At 31.4% G+C, this 17876-nt stretch overlaps 4 protein-coding genes across 4 annotated transcripts; 1 reads left to right on the forward strand and 3 right to left on the reverse strand.

Annotated features, from left to right (window-relative positions):
* Positions 1-1387: 1387 nt before the first annotated feature.
* On the forward strand, positions 1388-9098 carry eco (Establishment of cohesion). Its single transcript, XM_065504750.1, has 3 exons — positions 1388-3090; positions 3570-5010; positions 8518-9098. The coding sequence occupies exons 1-3, from the start codon at positions 1590-1592 to the stop codon at positions 8717-8719; spliced, it is 3144 nt and encodes a 1047-aa protein (XP_065360822.1). The 5' UTR covers positions 1388-1589; the 3' UTR covers positions 8720-9098.
* A 613-nt stretch (positions 9099-9711) lies between these two features.
* lark (RNA-binding protein lark) lies at positions 9712-12673 on the reverse strand. Its single transcript, XM_065503435.1, has 4 exons — positions 12538-12673; positions 11174-12043; positions 10588-10829; positions 9712-10505 (listed from the first exon to the last, which is right to left on the reverse strand). Exons 2-4 carry the CDS (start codon positions 11861-11863, stop codon positions 10409-10411), a joined length of 1029 nt encoding a protein of 342 aa, XP_065359507.1. The 5' UTR covers positions 11864-12043; positions 12538-12673; the 3' UTR covers positions 9712-10408.
* Positions 12674-13096: 423 nt separating this feature from the next.
* LOC135955057 (uncharacterized) lies at positions 13097-14836 on the reverse strand. The gene is made up of 2 exons (XM_065505349.1): positions 14731-14836; positions 13097-14673 (listed from the first exon to the last, which is right to left on the reverse strand). Exons 1-2 carry the CDS (start codon positions 14751-14753, stop codon positions 13392-13394), a joined length of 1305 nt encoding a protein of 434 aa, XP_065361421.1. The 5' UTR covers positions 14754-14836; the 3' UTR covers positions 13097-13391.
* Positions 14837-15902: 1066 nt separating this feature from the next.
* Positions 15903-17130, reverse strand: Dysb (Dysbindin). Its single transcript, XM_065503996.1, has 4 exons — positions 16913-17130; positions 16424-16850; positions 16191-16352; positions 15903-16113 (listed from the first exon to the last, which is right to left on the reverse strand). The coding sequence occupies exons 1-4, from the start codon at positions 17015-17017 to the stop codon at positions 16016-16018; spliced, it is 792 nt and encodes a 263-aa protein (XP_065360068.1). The 5' UTR covers positions 17018-17130; the 3' UTR covers positions 15903-16015.
* Positions 17131-17876: the final 746 nt, after the last annotated feature.

The raw sequence follows: 17876 nt of genomic DNA on the forward strand, positions 1-17876 counted from the left end.
CTTCTTTTAAAATCATCTTGAAAAAAGTTTCAAGGTTTTTTGTTTTATCAGTCGTGGTAGCAATTCTCGTGGAATTGCCCATATGATAAAAAAAACTGAATTGGTTGAAATCTGACAAATATTTACAAAAATATTGCCGAATATTTGTTTGAGTCAATTTATATTGTTTAGATAAAATGTTCATTATATGAGATAATGATTGTTATATATGAGGACTTAAAAGTTTTATAAAGATACAACAGTCAAAAATTATTACGTTTCTATTATGGTTGTAATTAAGCAATTATTAAAATACAAGCTGTTTCAATGATCTTGATTTATACCGAAATAAATAAAAAAGAAAATATATGTATACTAACCTTACATTTGTTTAAACCAACAGCGCCTGTTCTGCTTAGAAAAAGTGGACCACTGGTCACATTATATCACAAGCATAATACCGACAGGCTGTTCTCAGCCCCGGAATGACCCGAGGGCTGTCAACTCAGCAACCACTGCTGCTACCACAACAACCATCATACCAAGAAAGGTGAGGCTGCTACCCACTTAAAGTTTGAGATTCTTTTAAACAAAATAGTTACTATTTTATAAAAACATGTACACCAATATTTTAAATCCTCCACAATAACTCCCGCCTAAACGTGTAATAATGAAACTTTATTTTTATCAATATTTTAATTTATTTCATGATATTTCTGCATAATTTATCTTTTTTAACTTTATTTCATTTGTTTTGTTTTGATTTTGCACATTAAAAACACTATTTTAAAACAATTAAAGCAAATTGAAAGTTTATGTTGAAAATTACTTCTTCAAAAAAAGTTTGAACAATTACTTTGCAACAATTAGCATGTGATGTTGGCAATAGAATTTGTTAATTGTGTACATAATTATTTTCAAATTTATTGCTCGTATAGACACCATGATAGTTTGGAAAATGTTATGTTTGCAATTGTTTATTTGAAAGATTTTACAACTCAGAAATTGAAAGGCAGACAGATGAAGTTTTAAGAGGTAGAATGTGTAGTACACAGTTATAAAGAATTATAAAAATGTCTGCCTTACAAATTCTGCACAGTAAATAGGGATTTTAACATAAGCTGTCAAATCGAATTATTTTTTAATTGTATTTTTTCTTTGCAAAAACAGAACAAAAGTAGTTATGTTAAAAATTATAAAAATTTTTTTAAAAACAAAATTATAAAAATAAGAGATTTCAAAAAATAAATATCAGTTATGCATGACTGTGGGTTAAGATTTGTACAAAAGTTATCTACCGTTAAATTAATTTCCCCCTTAAATACTAAAAAATACAACTCTAAAAATATTCTTATTGAATACCCGAAAAAAATAGACGACTACTGATTACCCAACTCTAATGTTTACTTTCTTCGCGCTAAAACTAGTCTGACATTCGATTGACCACAAGAAAATACATCCGCGCTTTGTTACAAAGGAATGTGAAAGAATCTATTGGCTACATATTCATGCAACATTAGAAAACCAATATAAAAAGTTGCCACGTTCAAGAACAAGAGACATTTTCATAAATTTATGTTGGTTTTAATTCATGTTATCAAGTGAAAAATATGTCAATTATGGAGACACCTAAAAGTGCTCGTCAACAAATACGCACAATGCGTAATCACACTCCCAGATTGTCGGAAAGAAAAAAGAAACTCTTCGGTACAGTCAAAGATAATGAAGGGGGTGATGAGGAGGAGGAGGAAATGCTCAAGGGTATAGAACCTTTGATAAGAAGTAAGTCGCGAAATGGTAGTAAAACACCAAAAAGTACAAAAGTCATGGAAACATTAATGGGTTCGTGTAAGAAATCGCCACGCGTAATAAGTTTCTTTGAAACCGAGTCGGATGAGGGTGATACTGGGGAGGAACAGAAACCTTCACCTTCGCGACGTAGTGTAAGATTAAGTTTGAAGAAATCACCAAATTCGAGCAAATCAGAAATGGAATTTTCCACTTCACCGCACAAAGAAAATATACCCATAAAAACGCCCACACGCAAAGACGCACAAGAGGACAATAAATTACAGAAAATGTTTAGTAATTCTATGCAAATTACACCACGCGACAAGACGTCCATGGTAATTGAAGAAACATCCAGTGAAGATGAGGAATTCAAGGATAGCAGAAAGTCAGCTTCGAAGAAATTTATAAACAAAAGACATTGTGAAATCGCTGGTTCAACTGGATTGAGTCCCATGCGTAAAAAAGGTAAAACCTCTACATCTCCCATAGATGGTGGTTCGATTTCAACAAAATCTTTTTATTCGGGTAAAAGCAAATCATCGCCTACAAATGGTCGAGCCAGTTGTAGGAATTTATTTGGTCAAACGCACAGAGGAGCTAACACATCTCAAACTAAATCCCGACAATCGAATAGACGTAGCTTAGGCTCCCAGGCTACATCCATTAATCGTGGTGTCCATCACAAAATTCGCAAACGACCACATTCTATAGGGTTGGCTTCCAAACACTATGCTCCTGTAGATCTTGATCATATCCTAAATAATGTACGCAATGAAAAGCTACGCAAATTGATTACGGACAAGCGCGAAGAGAAGCAACAAATTGAAAAGATACACAACATTTTCCGCAAAGCTTCCAATCCGATTGCAATGGCCCGTCCCCTGAGTTCGATATCCAATCAGGATGATTCAAATAACAATAATTTAACAGAAGATCATCTTAAGCAGCAGAAACCCTACGAATCGTCTCAATCCACTTACCAAGGCGATACAGATTTTTCGGATATTGAATGTGATGCCGAGGAATTTGTGGAGGACGATGATACTTGTGGACAGGGCAATTTAGAGGATGCTCTTATGGCCATGAATGAAGAAGTTATACCGCTGATAACTCATCAAGCTGATGATGCCTTATCCGTTAAGTCGGAAGATAGTACGGCACCGGTTAAGAGGAAATTTTTCAAATCGGGCCGTAACACCACAACACGCAAAGAAGTTCACATAACGGATAATATCAGGGCAATGGTGACGGCCAATGGTAAATTGTCCATTGTGCCGGAAAAGAAGAAAATCAAGAGACGCATCAAGATACGTAATTCAGGTGAGTGAAAATTAAATGTTCTATAACCAGACTGGGCCGCTACCAGTTAAATTGTGTAACTTTTGTGTAATTGGTGACTGCCAATTACATGTAATTTTTATTTAATTGATCTCAATTCAGTGTAATTGGTATTTGGTTATTCCCAATTACAAATTACATGTAATGGGTCAAATGTAATTGAAAGTAATTAATGAAAATTATGTAATTAAGTAACTTATTTCAGTAACAAATAATTTATATTTACCATTACTGTAATTGGTAATTGGATTTTTAATTGGCAAAATTCAATTACAATTATGTATGTACTAATAATTGGTATTTTTCAATTACCCATTACATGTAATGGAATTGGTAATTGAAAAGTAATTGGCAACGCCCAACTCTGTTTATAATATAATGAACAAGGTGTATTAATACGCCTTCTTAAAGAAGTTTTGTTTGCTTAAAGATTATTTTTACTTTTTATTTGATTCTTAAAGTTGCCAATGAATTCTCCGATGAACAAGCTACCGTTGATGCCATATTGCGTAATTTGGATGACACTGCCTTTGGTGACATTATTGTGCCCAAAGATGAGGATGACAATACAAACCTAAATACCAATGATAACAATGCCTTCTTAGATGAAATCGATCAACAATTGGCCTTAATGAATGACGAAGACTCGTCTAACCTGATCGATGACATTGTTCTGCAGGACAATCAAGATTTCAACGAATTTCGTAAACGACTGCCTTACAATACCAGCGATCCGGAAATTATCGAACGCCAACATTTATTACTGGACTTTCTGATCACAAATAACATATGCACCGAAGAAAATTTCAATATCTTCATAGCCGATCCCGATAATCATAAAGCTGAAGCCGAACGTATTATCGATGAGTTGGTGATAATTGTAACCGAACATCAGAATACAGATTTTCGCCAAAGAATACCCTACAATACCACAGATCCAGAGATTATAGAACAACAGCATAGTTATCTAGATTTTCTATTGGAAAATAATATTTGCACCGAAGATAATTTCGATATATTTATAGCCAATTATGCTCAAAGGAAATCAGAAGCCGATGCCATATTGTCGCAATATATATCGGCTGTTAATGGGCAATTTAATGAAAATCTAAACGAACAGCTAGCTGCTAATAATTTATTGGATCAAAATAAAATAAATTTGAATTTAAGTACAAATAGTTATAAAACAAATAATAGTAATTCATATGAAAACACAACTGCTATTACAACTAATAATAATATTGCAACATTACCTGAAGAAATTTTACAAACTCCCACAAATGTGCCTTTCAACAATAGTGGTGCCTCTAGCAGTGCTGCCGCCCTAGAAACACAACAACAAACCGAACAGCAACAGAAATTGTTTCCCGTTTTCTATCCGGGCGGTTGTCAACCCCTCAACCAGCCTTTCACGAGACGCAAACAGCAACAGCGTCTTTGGAATGCTGGCTATGGCCCGAATCAATATCAAATTGATGCCGGCCAGAAGGCGTTCGGTGCCCATCAGTGCAAACAATGCGGTCTGGTCTATACCATGCACGAACCGGAAGAGGAAAAATTGCACAGAGATTTTCATGCCTCATTGCATATCTTACGATTCAAGGGTTGGATTGATGAGGATATTGTGGCCATCTATCCGGAATGGGGACCCGATGGTCGAATTTTACGTTTGACCGAAACTTCGCCACCCAAACGTCGCGAACGTCTGATGGATATTTTGAAAATTGTCGACAAAGAATTGGGTTTCGCGTCGTACATTGTGCCAAAAACATTTGTTGCCTATTTTGCCGTGCGAAAGATGCAAATTGTGGGTTTATGTCTGGTACAGCCACTGGATAAGGCGAATAAATATTTGTGTGTGAATGGTGTCGATTGCTGTACGGAGGAACAATTTGAGGCTAAGTATGTTGTTTGTTTTTTTAATCAATTTCCGAGGTTTATATAAAAGAAGATTTTTGTGTGAATCAAGTTTAGCTGCAAGTATTGCTTCATACGTAGATCTTTATATAAAAGAGGTTTACTTTAATTGTAGATCTTTTTATTAACCGAGTTAAGTTTCAATCGTAGATCTTTATATTAACTGAGTTTATCTGTAATCCTAGATCTTTATATTAACTGAGTTTAGCTTTAATCATACATTTTTATATTGAGTTTAGCTTTAATCGTAGATCTTTGTATTAACTGAGTTCGCCTTTAATCATCGATCTTTATATTGAGTTTATTTATAATCCTAGATGTTTATATTAACTGAGTTTAGCTTTAATCGTAGATCTTCTATATTATATATAACTGAGTTTATCTTTAATCATTTATATTGAGTTTATCTATAATGGTAGATATTTATATTAACTGAGTTTATCTTTAATCGTAGATCTTTATATTAACTGAGTTTAGCTTTAATGGTAGATCTTTATATTGAGTTTATCTATAATGGTAGTTATTTATATTAACTGAGTTTAGCTTTAATCGTAGATATTTATATTGACTGAGTTTAACTTTAATCGTAGATATTTATATTAACTGAGTTTATCTTTAATCGTAGCTCTTTATATTAACTGAGTTTAACTTTAATCGTAGATATTTATATTAACTGAGTTTAGCTTTAATCGTAGATATTTATATTAACTGAGTTTAACTTTAATCGTTGATCTTTATATTAACTGAGTTTATCTTTAATCGTAGATTTTTATATTGAGTTTATCTATAATGGTAGTTATTTATATTAACTGAGTTTAGCTTTAACCGTAGATCTTCTATATTATATATAACTGAGTTTAGCTTTAACCGTAGATCTTCTATATTATATATAACTGAGTTTAGCTTTAACCGTAGATCTTCTATATTATATATAACTGAGTTTATCTTTAATCATATTTCTTTATATTGAGTTTATCTATAATGGTAGATATTTATATTAACTTTAATCGTAGATCTTTATATTAAACATTTTTATCTTTAAGCGTAGATTTGTTGATCATAATATAAACTATGATTAGCACTAGCTTCTGTATTAATCATGGATATTTATATTAATTAAGTTTAGCTTTAAAGTTTAAACGTATAACTTTATATCAAGGTTAGCGCTAATCGATTTTTATATAACCCAAGATTAGCTTTAATCGTAAATTTTTATATAACCCAAGGTAAAGTTTTTTATAGATATTTATATAAACCATGTTTAGCTTTAATCGTAGTTTTGTTGATCTTAATATTAACAAAGATTATCACCAAGTTTTGCTTTAATTATAGATCTTTATTTAAACTTAGTTTATCATTAATCGTCGATCTTTTAAATCCAGTTTAGATTTGTTGATCTTAATATTAACAAAGATTAGCACCAAGTTTTGTTTTATATAAACCCAATTTAGCTTCAATTGTAGATTTTTTATACCCTTCACCTTCCTGAAAAGGGTATATATAAGTTTGTCATTCCGTTTGTAATTTCCACAATATAATTTTCCGACCAATTATGAATAAAAATTCCCCGGGCGTTTTTTTCCCTTTTCCAATTTTTCTTATACAAATTCAATGGGAAAAAACTCCATGGGAACAAACTCCCGGGTAATTTATTATTCATAATTGCGCTGTATATATTCTGGATCCTTATAGATAGCGGAGACGATTAAGCCATGTCCGTCAGTCTGTCCGCCTGTCTGTCTGTTGAAATCAACTTTCCGAAACCCCCAAATAACTTACATACACGATTCATACATCAATATCTCCGGAATTCTTCCGGCTCGGTTGCTATTTAAAATCGAGAAAACCGGTCCACAAATGGCTGAGATAAGGAAAGAACCAAGACAACCTCGATTTTTGACCTATATCTGGATTACTAAGTCATTAATATAGAAAATATCGATATCTAATTATAGATATTTCAAAGACCTTTGCAACGACGTATATAAGACCATAGTAAGTTGGACCTACAATGGGTTAAAATCGGAAAAAAATATTTTTTAACCCGAATTGTTTTTTTTCACCAAAAGTTTTTTTTTCGCTAAACATAAAAAATTTAAAAAAACAATTCGAAAATTTTTTTTCCAAAAAATTAAAAAAATAAATTTTTTTACCTAAAAATATTTAAAATTTTTATTTTGAAGTATGATTTGGTGAAGGTCATAGGGTAACATAGAGACGAGACATAATTGTCAAAAACCTAAGTCTGTTATCAAAAACCTATATCTTGCAACAACAAAATACATGTAACTCAATGTATTTTGTTGTTGTATCAGACATATGATTTGTTGTATTTTTGTTTGACAAATCGGAGTGTCTCGTCTCTATGGTGAAGGGGTATATAAGATTCGGAACAGCCGAATATAGCTTTCTTACTTGTTTTTATCTTAATATAAATTAAGTTAAGCTCCAAGTTTTACTTTAATGATAGATCTCTATATAAGCTAATATGGTAATTAACATTAACGCAACTGATATTCGGTTGCCATCCATAATCGACCTAAAAAACCAAGTTTAACTTCAATCGTAGATCAAGTAAACCATGTTTTGCATCAATAGATGGTAGTTTGATTTATCAAATATGTATTATATCTTCATTTAAACCAGGCTTTACTTTAATCGTAGGCTTATATAAACAAAATTAATCTTGAATTGTGAATCTTCATATACAGGCCTGTCACAGAATTCCATTCTGATCGAAAGTGGAATTAATTCTGTATTTTACTTCTTCAGAAAAAGTAAAACGCAAATTTCTTTCGGAATGAAACCACATTCCATTTTCAAAGTGAAATTGATTGATATTTCTTTGTAATTATTGGTTTTTCTAAAATTTTTAATGAGTTTCGGTAGCAAAAACTTCACTTTTGCTTTAATACAAAAAACGCTGTCAAATTAAAATCAGAAAATAGAATTATTAAATATTTTTGGAATAATTAAATTACACGGAATCTGAAGAACCTAAAACGAAAGTTTTATTTAAATCGTAGGTTTAAATAAAGTTTAGCTTCAATTGTAGGTCTTCATATAAACCAAGTTTAACAAATCGTACTTATTTAAACCAAATTTATAGCAAAAAGTTTTGCTATATAAACAGCCCAATTATGAATAAAAATTCCCCAGTAGTTTTTTACCTTTTCTCATTTTTCCTATTCAAATTCAATGGGAAAAAACTCCCGCGAAATTTTTATTCATAATTGGGCTGAAAGTGTTTCAAATCGTACACATATTTCTAAACCAATTTTATGTACAAGTTTTGTTTTATTTATAGGTCTGTATATAAAACAAGATTAGCGGATCGTACATGTTTTTATTAACTAGGTTTATATAAACAAAGTTAAGCTTCAGTTGTAGATTTTTATATAAACCAGGATTTACTATAATCCTTGGTTTATATAAATTTGATAATATATGTATCTTCCACTATAAATCCTTTTCACCTTAATTTTCTTTCAGATGCGGCATCTCTAGAATCTGGGTGTCTCCGCTGCATCGCCGTTTCCATATTGGTGCCAAACTAATACAAGCCGTGCAATTGAATACAATATTTGGCGAAGAAGTGTCATTGGATAAAATTGCCTTTAGTGCACCCACAGAATTGGGCAAAGTATTTGCGCAGAAAATTACCAAAAACGAAAATTTTCTGGTATATCAATAGAGAATGAAATCGCAAGGGGGGGAATAGATTTATGTTATTTTAAATGACATTTATACTTTTAGCTTAGAATTATTTTCTCTCAATGAATTCTTAATTTTATATTCATTGCTGGCTTTTATTCGATTTCTGTATGTATATTGTCGCTTGCATTTTATTATATTTTTTTTTCTGTTATATACAAAATGTTTAAATTTTTTTTTTATTTTCTTATAGAAATTTCGTTTTTTTTTATATACATATATTTTACGTTATTTTTTATTAATTATTTCGTTAATATTTTAAGGTCTCATCATTGGCAAAATAATACAAACAAAAAAACATTAAAACCACAACTTTAATAAACATTTTGCGACTTTATTTTTTTCTAACAAAAATAGAAGTTTAGTGTTTTATTTTTGAGGCTCAGTGATTGTGAGGAACTTTTTAAATTTATGTTTTCTTAGTGTCGGATTTATTTCGAATACTCGGCAATGATTCGTTGTCATATAACGACTGGACATTACTGTATGTCTACGAAACTGTTGTAAATCGCAATACAACAGTACGTAGTGCTGAGTATTGAACTTAGTTTTGCCAAATCGCAGGCGACTTATAACAATGCATCCGCTCCTTGTCCTTCACATGGGAAATTTTTTCACGTGAACAAAGTGCATCAACAAAAAAGGGAACATATTTCATGTGAAATATAGACTCGAGATAGTTGTGATTATATTTGGGTGTAGGAATAAAAGCGCAGACGCCACAGCTAAAAATGCATACAGTTTGCATATGAAATAAATGGCTGCCAGTTCAGTCGAAAAGATTCTTACATCATCAGGTAAACGAGCTTCCTTAACAGTAACAAATTCAGGTGGTTAGTAAAGTGACCACTAAACCGCAAAGAGCGTAGAACCAGCGGTCGTGGGAATGCTTCCAATTGTTTGCTTCTTGTTCTTAAATAAAAAAATATGTACGTTTTTTTTTTCTCACAAAAAAATACCTTTGTGTATTATTTATTTTATTTTTTTCTATGTATGTTGGTTGTTTTTTGATGTTGTATATTATTTACATAATGCAAATCCTTAAAATGTATGTATTATAATGTAATTTGAAAACTGTCTTTGAGAAATTTGATCAATGTTTACTCTAATTTATTAAAAAGAGCTCTTCACTAAAACTGCAACACAAACATTATTTGTAATGTTTTTTTTTATGGTGCCTTAAAACCTGTGGGGTTAGTGTTTTTCTTGATTAATATATTTTTAAATTTAGTTTTATTAAACTACAAACTAAAGAAATTGAACAAAAAAAAAAGAAAGAGACAAATCTAAGTGTATGTAAAGGTTTTATACAAAAAACCTTAGGAAAATAATTAAATTTAAAAAAATAGGGTGGAAATTATAAAAAGAAAGTTGTTAACTTAATTTCTTGATCTTGCTAGTATTTTCTATTCCTAATTTTTGTTTTTTTTTTTTGTAATTATAGAATTGTAAACAAAATAAATATTATTCTGCTTTAAATAATAGGATGAAAGCGTGAAAAAAAACCACCTATTTTACATATAATTATTAATTATAATGGTAAAAACACAAGATACTTGTTGTCTCCTTTCTCTATATGATGACCACTTAAAAACAAAAGTCAGTGTCGTGTATTATTATGGGTGTTGGCTTTGAAACCACTATTTATATAATACGAGTACAGTTCATCTCAGTACGGTGCATAACGGCGACCGGGTGGTGAGGGATTACGAAGGTTACGCGACATCATACGATCGTCAAACGAATCACGACTAAAATCTTCATAACTATAATTGGAAAATAGAAAAAAAGGAAATTGTTAATTACAAATAAATGCGCACATAATTAGATGTTTATTAATGTACTAACCCGCCATAACGACCCATGCCATTGCTGCCACGTGAGGGTGGTGGGGACCGTCTACTAAACATGCTATCATAGCCACGTGATAAGCTACCACCTCTCAAGCTGCCACTCAACGGTGGTGGCAAAGGCATTGGATCACGTCTCGATAATGGTGGTGGTGGGAAATCACGCATGCGCGATCCCTGATAACGACGCTCGAATAGATCACGTGTATCTTCGAATCTACGATCATAGTAGTCATAATCCTATAAACAAAGTTTAATCAAACATATTTTTTAGTTTTAAACAAATTTAAATTAAGTTGGATTGAACTAATTATAGAGAATGTGGTCAAATTGTGATGAAAAATTGTTTGGTATAATTTCAAATAGTTGTGACCAACACACAATTCTCTACAGAAAATTATGTTATTATGTTCTGTGTCGAACATACAATTTTATATAGACATTTTTGTGACCATTATTTATTAATAAAAGCTTCCTAATTTTGCCAAAATTTAATCATTTATAACAACCAAAAAGTTTTCATCACAATTTCATATACAGAAAATTGTTTTTTAATGTCAGCAAATAAAAAAAGTTATTATTACCCTAAAGCCATCCATAATCCGGTCGCGCAAGAATGGTGGTGGTGGTGGCGGTGGTGGATAGGGATCACGTCCGTACATACGATCTCTGTAGCCGCCCGGGCCCATGTCACGACCACCACCGCTGCCGCCATATAAGCGCGGACATTCTTTTGACCAATGACCCGAACGGCCGCAACGATAGCACTGCTCTGGATCACCCATGCCGGGTTTCGGTCGCACGCGACTGGTGGAGACCTGAACCTTCAGGGGCTGACCGTCGACAACACGACCATTCAAATCCTTGATACAATCTTGGACATCACCGATGCAGTCGAGATGAACAAAACCATAGTTACGTACGATATCACATTCAACCACGGTGCCGTATTTTTGGAACAATTCACGTACCTCGGGCGCACGAGTTTTATCGGTTAGATTGCCCACAAAGATTTTCGTGGTTGGTGTATTGGGGGCACGGCGACTCTTGGCCGCTTCTACTTTAATGCCATAGCCGTTTAGCATAAAACCGTTAAGATTCTCAATAGCTTTGCGGCCTTGTTCTTCGGTTTCCATGTGAACGAAGCCATAGTTCTTCACTACATCACATTCGACTACGGTACCGTATTTTTCAAATAGAGGCCTTAGCTCGGATGCTTGAGTTTTCTCATCGAGATTACCGATGAACAGCTTAAATGTGCCTGCTCCAGGCATTTTGAGCGCGTGTAGATTTTTATCTTTTCTATAAAATAACGGCTAACGATCACGTTTGTGGGAGGAGGCGAGTGTGCGGGCGTACGTACGGAGGCTGCGACGTCGCGTTTTGTAACAAAAGAAACCGCTAACGTACGTTGTAACGATTTTCCAAACCGAAACGTTTTAACCACGGATATTCTAAATTAAAACAAATCATTTGATACTTTTTCAGAGCAAAAACCAAAACCATTTTTTGATGTTTATCAATGTATGTATAATATATAGAATATAAACGAACACCAAGAAAATTTATAGAAATTTATAATACAGAAAATAAAGACACCGCATACATCATTACTGTCGGCCATTTTTGCGTTCGATGCATGAACGACCATCATAATTTTTTTTTTTATTTCAATAAGACGGCTTATTGCTTTAGATTTTAAATTATTTTTATAACGAATATTCAAATTGGTTTTCAATAAATTTCTTTTATATTATTCTCATTGTTAGTTAATTTATGCGGATTTTTTAAATGAAACGTTTCACTTTATGAACAAATTTTCACCGGCTGTTTAGACTAGATATTCATTCTTTGTCGTGTTTCTTAAAGATGGCGTCATTAAGAAAAAAATTTGTTTTCAAATGATTAATTTGCTTAACTATTTCTTTATAACTATCGTTTAGCTTACCCGTTCGTAAAAAGTTATTTTATTTTCTTATTATTTTAAGTACAATTTAAATATTTTCCCAAGAAAAATTAATTTTTCGGGACACACGTCTGCTTGTCAGCTTAATTTTTTCAATAGATACCGAAAAGATGGTGGCTTGTACCAGTGTTGGTAAACGGTTTTTTGCCGTAAGCATTGCCAGCACAAAATTTCATGAGAACATCATTATTTACAGGTGCGTTGCCAATTGCAGGGTTTCCAAATTTGTTTTTTATCAATCGGTTATTTTTTCATGCTGTTAAAAACCTAGAAATCATATTAAACTTTAAAATATTGAGTCAAACCTTTTTATTATTTTGTCACTATACATTTTCAATAAATATAAAATATACATTTTTAGCACCTATACTAAAGCATATCGAAGGACTATATTCAAACTCCCCTATTAAGGCCATTACTATATTCAACATATCATTTATAAACTCAGTTTTTTCTACAAAATTATTCATTTTGTATAAATAAAACTTTGAGAGAAATATTGATATTGCTTGATATTACGAAATAAATAAAAATAAATATATTTTTGGGTTCTTTAAGGTAGAGGAATAAGTTTTTTTATTTGATATTTTGCCATCAACAACTCATTTTCATGGCAATCTAAGATAGAGGATTTTGAATATAGTACCAAATGCATTTCATATCTAAATTGATTCGACCTAAAGTAGCAGGATTTAAAAATATTACTGCAACATTTTTTAATTTAGCAGTTTCAATTGCAATCAAAAATATAATTAGTTTTCGACTTTACACTTTTGTTCCAAAGATATTTTTCTTTTATAATTAGTTTATTGAACCTAAATTTTATACAATTAAAATTACTCATCGGTTAAATCTATCATTGATGTACTTTTAGGTGTGTCCTCATTTGCATTCGTATTTACAACATCTTTTGATTCTTCGCTTTCCCCAACATCTTTTGATTCTTCATTAGTTTCATCAGTTTCTCTACTTTTATTTTCTATAACACAAATATTTTCGTCATTTTCTGTAACTATGACTTCATTTACTTCTTTTATATCTTGATTTTCAGTTATTTGCTCATTTATATTTGATTCATTATCCACTGTATTACTTTTATCTTCAGCTATTACTTCTACTATTTCCAAATCATCAGAATCCGAACCTGAACTGCTTAATAAATATATTTCGTTGCATACCTTCAAAACAACATTTTGAGAAGTTTCTGATTCTAGAGATATGTGTGATTGTACGCTATCTTTATCACTATCAACACTATCAATATGGGGATCATTGTTTTTATTAATTTCCTGGGTTTTTTTAGTTGCTTTCTTGTTACCTTTGGCTTCTTCGTCAGATGACAATTTAAATGTTAGTATACCATTTTCATCTTCTTCGGCTGATGATGTATTTAGGCTGATATTCAAACTTGACTCTGAGTGGTAGGATATACTTAGATCACTTGGAATTTCTACACTTTCTTCCAGCTCTTCCTTTACCATTTGCTGCTGGACTACTTGCTGTTGTTGTAACATATGATTCATTTGACTATAAGCCATAGCGGCATAGGCCACATTTGGATCTACATAATAGCCCATACCGGTCTCATTACCGTAACCATTATAGTAATCTTGTTCACATTCTGCACCTTCATTGGTATTTTTATGTCTTTTCTTTTTACGATTTTTATCTTTACTTTCTACAGATGTATTTGAACTACTACTAGAATCCGTGTCGCTACTGCTGCTTGTCGAGGAAGATGATGATGATGACTTTTGCTTTCTCTTTCGCCTTTTCTTTTTTCTTTTCTTAAGATGTTTGCTTTTTTTGTGCGTATGGCCTTTATCTTCACTAGCACTACTAATTTCATGTGCACTCTCCGATTTACTATGCCTTCTTGTATCTCTTCGATTCCTAAAATCACGCCTCCTTTGTTTTTCGTCCAGTTCCTTTAGTTTACGTTGACATCTTTGTTGATTACGATCACTATTTCGTTTATTATGTGTCATTATGGAATTGATTGTACGGCCTAAAAAACGTTTATTTGGTCTGCCCAAAGGATTCTTTTTTCTTTCAGTCGGCAGGCTTTCTTTTTCCTTGTACTCACCCATCTCCCTCATTAGCTCTTCAATAGCTTTTCTACAATTTGAATTGGACTTTAGTAACCAAAAATATAGATGTTTTAATCATTATTACCTTGTTAAATCTGTATCTTCCATTATTTTTTAATTATTTGTTATTTTTAAGGAATTATTATAAAATGAGTGGAAAAAATAATAGGCAGACCAAAAAGAAATTGTTTATATCAGCTGTTTTTAGGTTGGCAAGTCGATTTAGGGATGCCAAGAAGCATTTTGTTAGAAGTAATACTGTAGTGTTTTTATTAGGGTGGGTTCTATAGTTGAAACAAAGGGTCGACATTTTTTGATTAAAGTCACTTTTGACTTTTTCATTTAATTCTACTATTTGACTTTTTGCAACTTTTTACCATATTGATGCGCCTTTTGTAAGCATTGAATAATATTATCACTTTTGTTTATAATAGTTAGATTTGAATTTATAAAATAGTAAACTCATTTCGCATGTTTATATCAAACACTTTTCTAAAATTTTCTGCAATTCGAGTATACATATACGATATGTCTAAAAATTTTTAATTTTATAGACAATTTTTTGAAGAATTTTGTGTAGAAGAAGCATTATTTTATAAAAATGTTTTTTTATTTATTTTTGCATACACTAGAAAAAATGAAAGTATACTAAATTGCAGGCTATTATTTAATTTCTGTTATTGTGTGGATATTTAGTTTTAGTATACAATTATTATTTTTTTAACAATCAAAAAAGTTGACTTTTATCGACTATTCGGCTTTTGAGAGAACTTAATCGATTGTTCGACCAAAAAGTCGACTTGTAGAACCCTACATTGTTGTTGGCAACATATTCATTTCATTTAATATGGCAACTGTTAATTTTGTATATCAATTTTTGGGAATTGTAAAATTTAAATTGATTAACTGTAATATTGTTAAATTCCTGATCACAGATATTTGCTTTCTAGTAACACGAAATTATTTTAAAACTGATTTGCTTAAAAAATCATTGGATTCAATTATCAGATCTTCATACAATACCCCTAAACCTTTGCGGGATTTCTTGAAGGTAAAGTTTAATATTAAATATGTATTTATTATGATCATTTTTAAATCCTGAGGAATGGATAGGTGCTTCGTAACCATTGAGTTTTTTTACTGGGACATGTGATATTCATTAATAAAACTATGAAGAATTGTTTTTTTTCTGGACTCATTCCAGTTAAAAGGATTTAAAAAACTTTATTATAAAATTCAATACTTTTTTTTTGTTTAAATTGTATATTGCACTACTAAATAGTTTTGTATATAATATAATATGTATTATGTATATTGATAGGCACTTTATGATCATTACTTAAATTAAATTACACTTGAAATACTGGTTTTTAACCTTCTAAGAATTCTTCCAAAGCGTCCTTAGTTTCAGTATCATCTAAAATCACCTCTTCTAAAGAAACCTCTTGATTTAAATTTGTGTGGATTTCTTGAAAAAAAATCAAAAATCGTATATATAGTATAGTGCCTACAAGTTACAAACAAAAAATACAACATTAAACTTACTCGGTATATGACCCTTTTGTTTAAATTCTTCTAAATCATGGCGGAAAGCATCATCAAATACAGCTTGACGCTCTTTTTGGATTTTTCTTAAATTTCCCTCATGGTCTTTAATGCGCTGTTGGTGTTCAGCAGCGATTTTTTGTCTATACAATTCCAGGTCCTCTAAAGAAATGCAACAATACATAGATACATTAGAAATCAGTTTTTAACATAATTTCATATTTTAAATTTACCCATTTTCTTTTGTTTATATTTCGAAATTTCACATTGTTTTTCCAATATGTATTCTTGCAGTTCGCATTCCTCACATAAATCCTCCAGCTTTTCCAACTCCTTATCAACTATTTCACTAAGATTATTGACTTCGTTTAAGGTCTCCTGGCAGGTTTTTAATTTTGCCACCAAAGTCGGTATACCCGATAGGCAGTGTATTAGGTCGGTCATTACTACATGATGATTTGTCATACTCTTCTCAATTGTGTGTATTTGTTTAGCAACATCTTGAGCTTTTTTGGCATTTTCCACATTGTTTTGATGTATGATTTTCCAATCATCCTCATATTTGGCCAATAAATTGCAGCCAGCAGCTACATTAACATCAGAGGGCAGACCTAAATCTAAGGTAGAAGTGGCTAATGAACTGCGACTGCTACTCAAGCTCTAAAATGATGCATCTAATTTGTTAGGGAGGAGGAGTATTGTTATAGTTATTAAAATCTTACATCTGGCGTTGTGACACGTTGGCGATATTGTTGCTGCAAATTCTCTGTTATTATGGAGGCTTCTTGTAAAGCATTATTAAATTTTTTTTTTAAACTATTTAACATGGTGTTAAATTTTGTTTATTATTATTTGATTTGCTTAATTATTAATTGTTATTAAATATATTGTTAATTCAAAGCAACTAGTAAAATTAGTAAACACTATCAGCTGTCGTAAAAAAATGTCAACAAGAAAATATTTTGACACTTGCTTTAGAATGTATTTCGTCAAACCAATCATGATTATTCATTTTATTCATGCCTGATAGAATGCGTTATTTCATTCCGTCAAAAAAGCAAGAATGACTTTGGATAATTTTAAATATTTTCCTGATTTCGGAAATGTTTAAATGGAACTATTTAACAACTTCTCATGGTAAAGGTGAAGTCGATTAAATTGGAGCTGTTGTCAAAAAATGAACTTGGGTAATAATCAAAACAAAAATATTTTAAATTATGGATTTTCATTCTTAAACTGCTAACGAACGGGTTGACATAATTGTTCACTTAAAAGGCATTCGAATGTCGCGTTCGGGACCTAGGAAATACCCATATATATTCAGTATCGTTATAGATAGCGGTGTATATAGCTATGTCCTTCTGTCTGTTGTAATCAACTTTCCGAAGTCCTTACAAACATGATTGATACATCAATTTAAAATTGAGAAGATCGGCCCAAAAATGGCCGAAATAGGTAAAAAAAATCATTTTTACTTATTTTTTAATTTTTCACCAAAATTTTTTCACGAACGGAAATACAAATAACGTTATTTTAGCTGTAATGCTGGGTATACACGATACTATTTTTCGTACTAATCGTAGTATGAGTTGAAGTACGATTTTGTGATAGACAAAATCGTACTATTTCCTTTGAAAAAAATGACAAGTAATAAAAATATCACAAAAATCAAACATTTTTGATTTT

Source organism: Calliphora vicina, chromosome 3 (assembly GCF_958450345.1).
Source record: "Calliphora vicina chromosome 3, idCalVici1.1, whole genome shotgun sequence".
Lineage (NCBI taxonomy): Eukaryota > Metazoa > Arthropoda > Insecta > Diptera > Calliphoridae > Calliphora > Calliphora vicina.

Excerpts from the sequence above, each read along its gene's own strand:
- eco (XM_065504750.1), top strand. The coding sequence starts at position 1,590 with ATGTCAATTATGGAGACACCTAAAAGTGCTCGTCAACAAATACGCACA. Across the intron at positions 3,091-3,569 it reads CATCAAGATACGTAATTCAG|TTGCCAATGAATTCTCCGAT; the intron begins GTGAGTGAAAAT and ends TGATTCTTAAAG. Across the intron at positions 5,011-8,517 it reads GAGGAACAATTTGAGGCTAA|ATGCGGCATCTCTAGAATCT; the intron begins GTATGTTGTTTG and ends ATTTTCTTTCAG.
- lark (XM_065503435.1), bottom strand. The coding sequence starts at position 11,863 with ATGCCTGGAGCAGGCACATTTAAGCTGTTCATCGGTAATCTCGATGAG. Across the intron at positions 10,830-11,173 it reads GGATTATGGATGGCTTTAGG|GATTATGACTACTATGATCG; the intron begins GTAATAATAACT and ends CTTTGTTTATAG. Across the intron at positions 10,506-10,587 it reads GGCATGGGTCGTTATGGCGG|TTATGAAGATTTTAGTCGTG; the intron begins GTTAGTACATTA and ends TTCCAATTATAG.
- LOC135955057 (XM_065505349.1), bottom strand. The coding sequence starts at position 14,753 with ATGGAAGATACAGATTTAACAAG. Across the intron at positions 14,674-14,730 it reads GAAGATACAGATTTAACAAG|AAAAGCTATTGAAGAGCTAA; the intron begins GTAATAATGATT and ends TTCAAATTGTAG.
- Dysb (XM_065503996.1), bottom strand. The coding sequence starts at position 17,017 with ATGTTAAATAGTTTAAAAAAAAAATTTAATAATGCTTTACAAGAAGCC. Across the intron at positions 16,851-16,912 it reads AACGTGTCACAACGCCAGAT|AGCTTGAGTAGCAGTCGCAG; the intron begins GTAAGATTTTAA and ends GCATCATTTTAG. Across the intron at positions 16,114-16,190 it reads ACAAAAGGGTCATATACCGA|AAATCCACACAAATTTAAAT; the intron begins GTAAGTTTAATG and ends TTTTTTTTCAAG.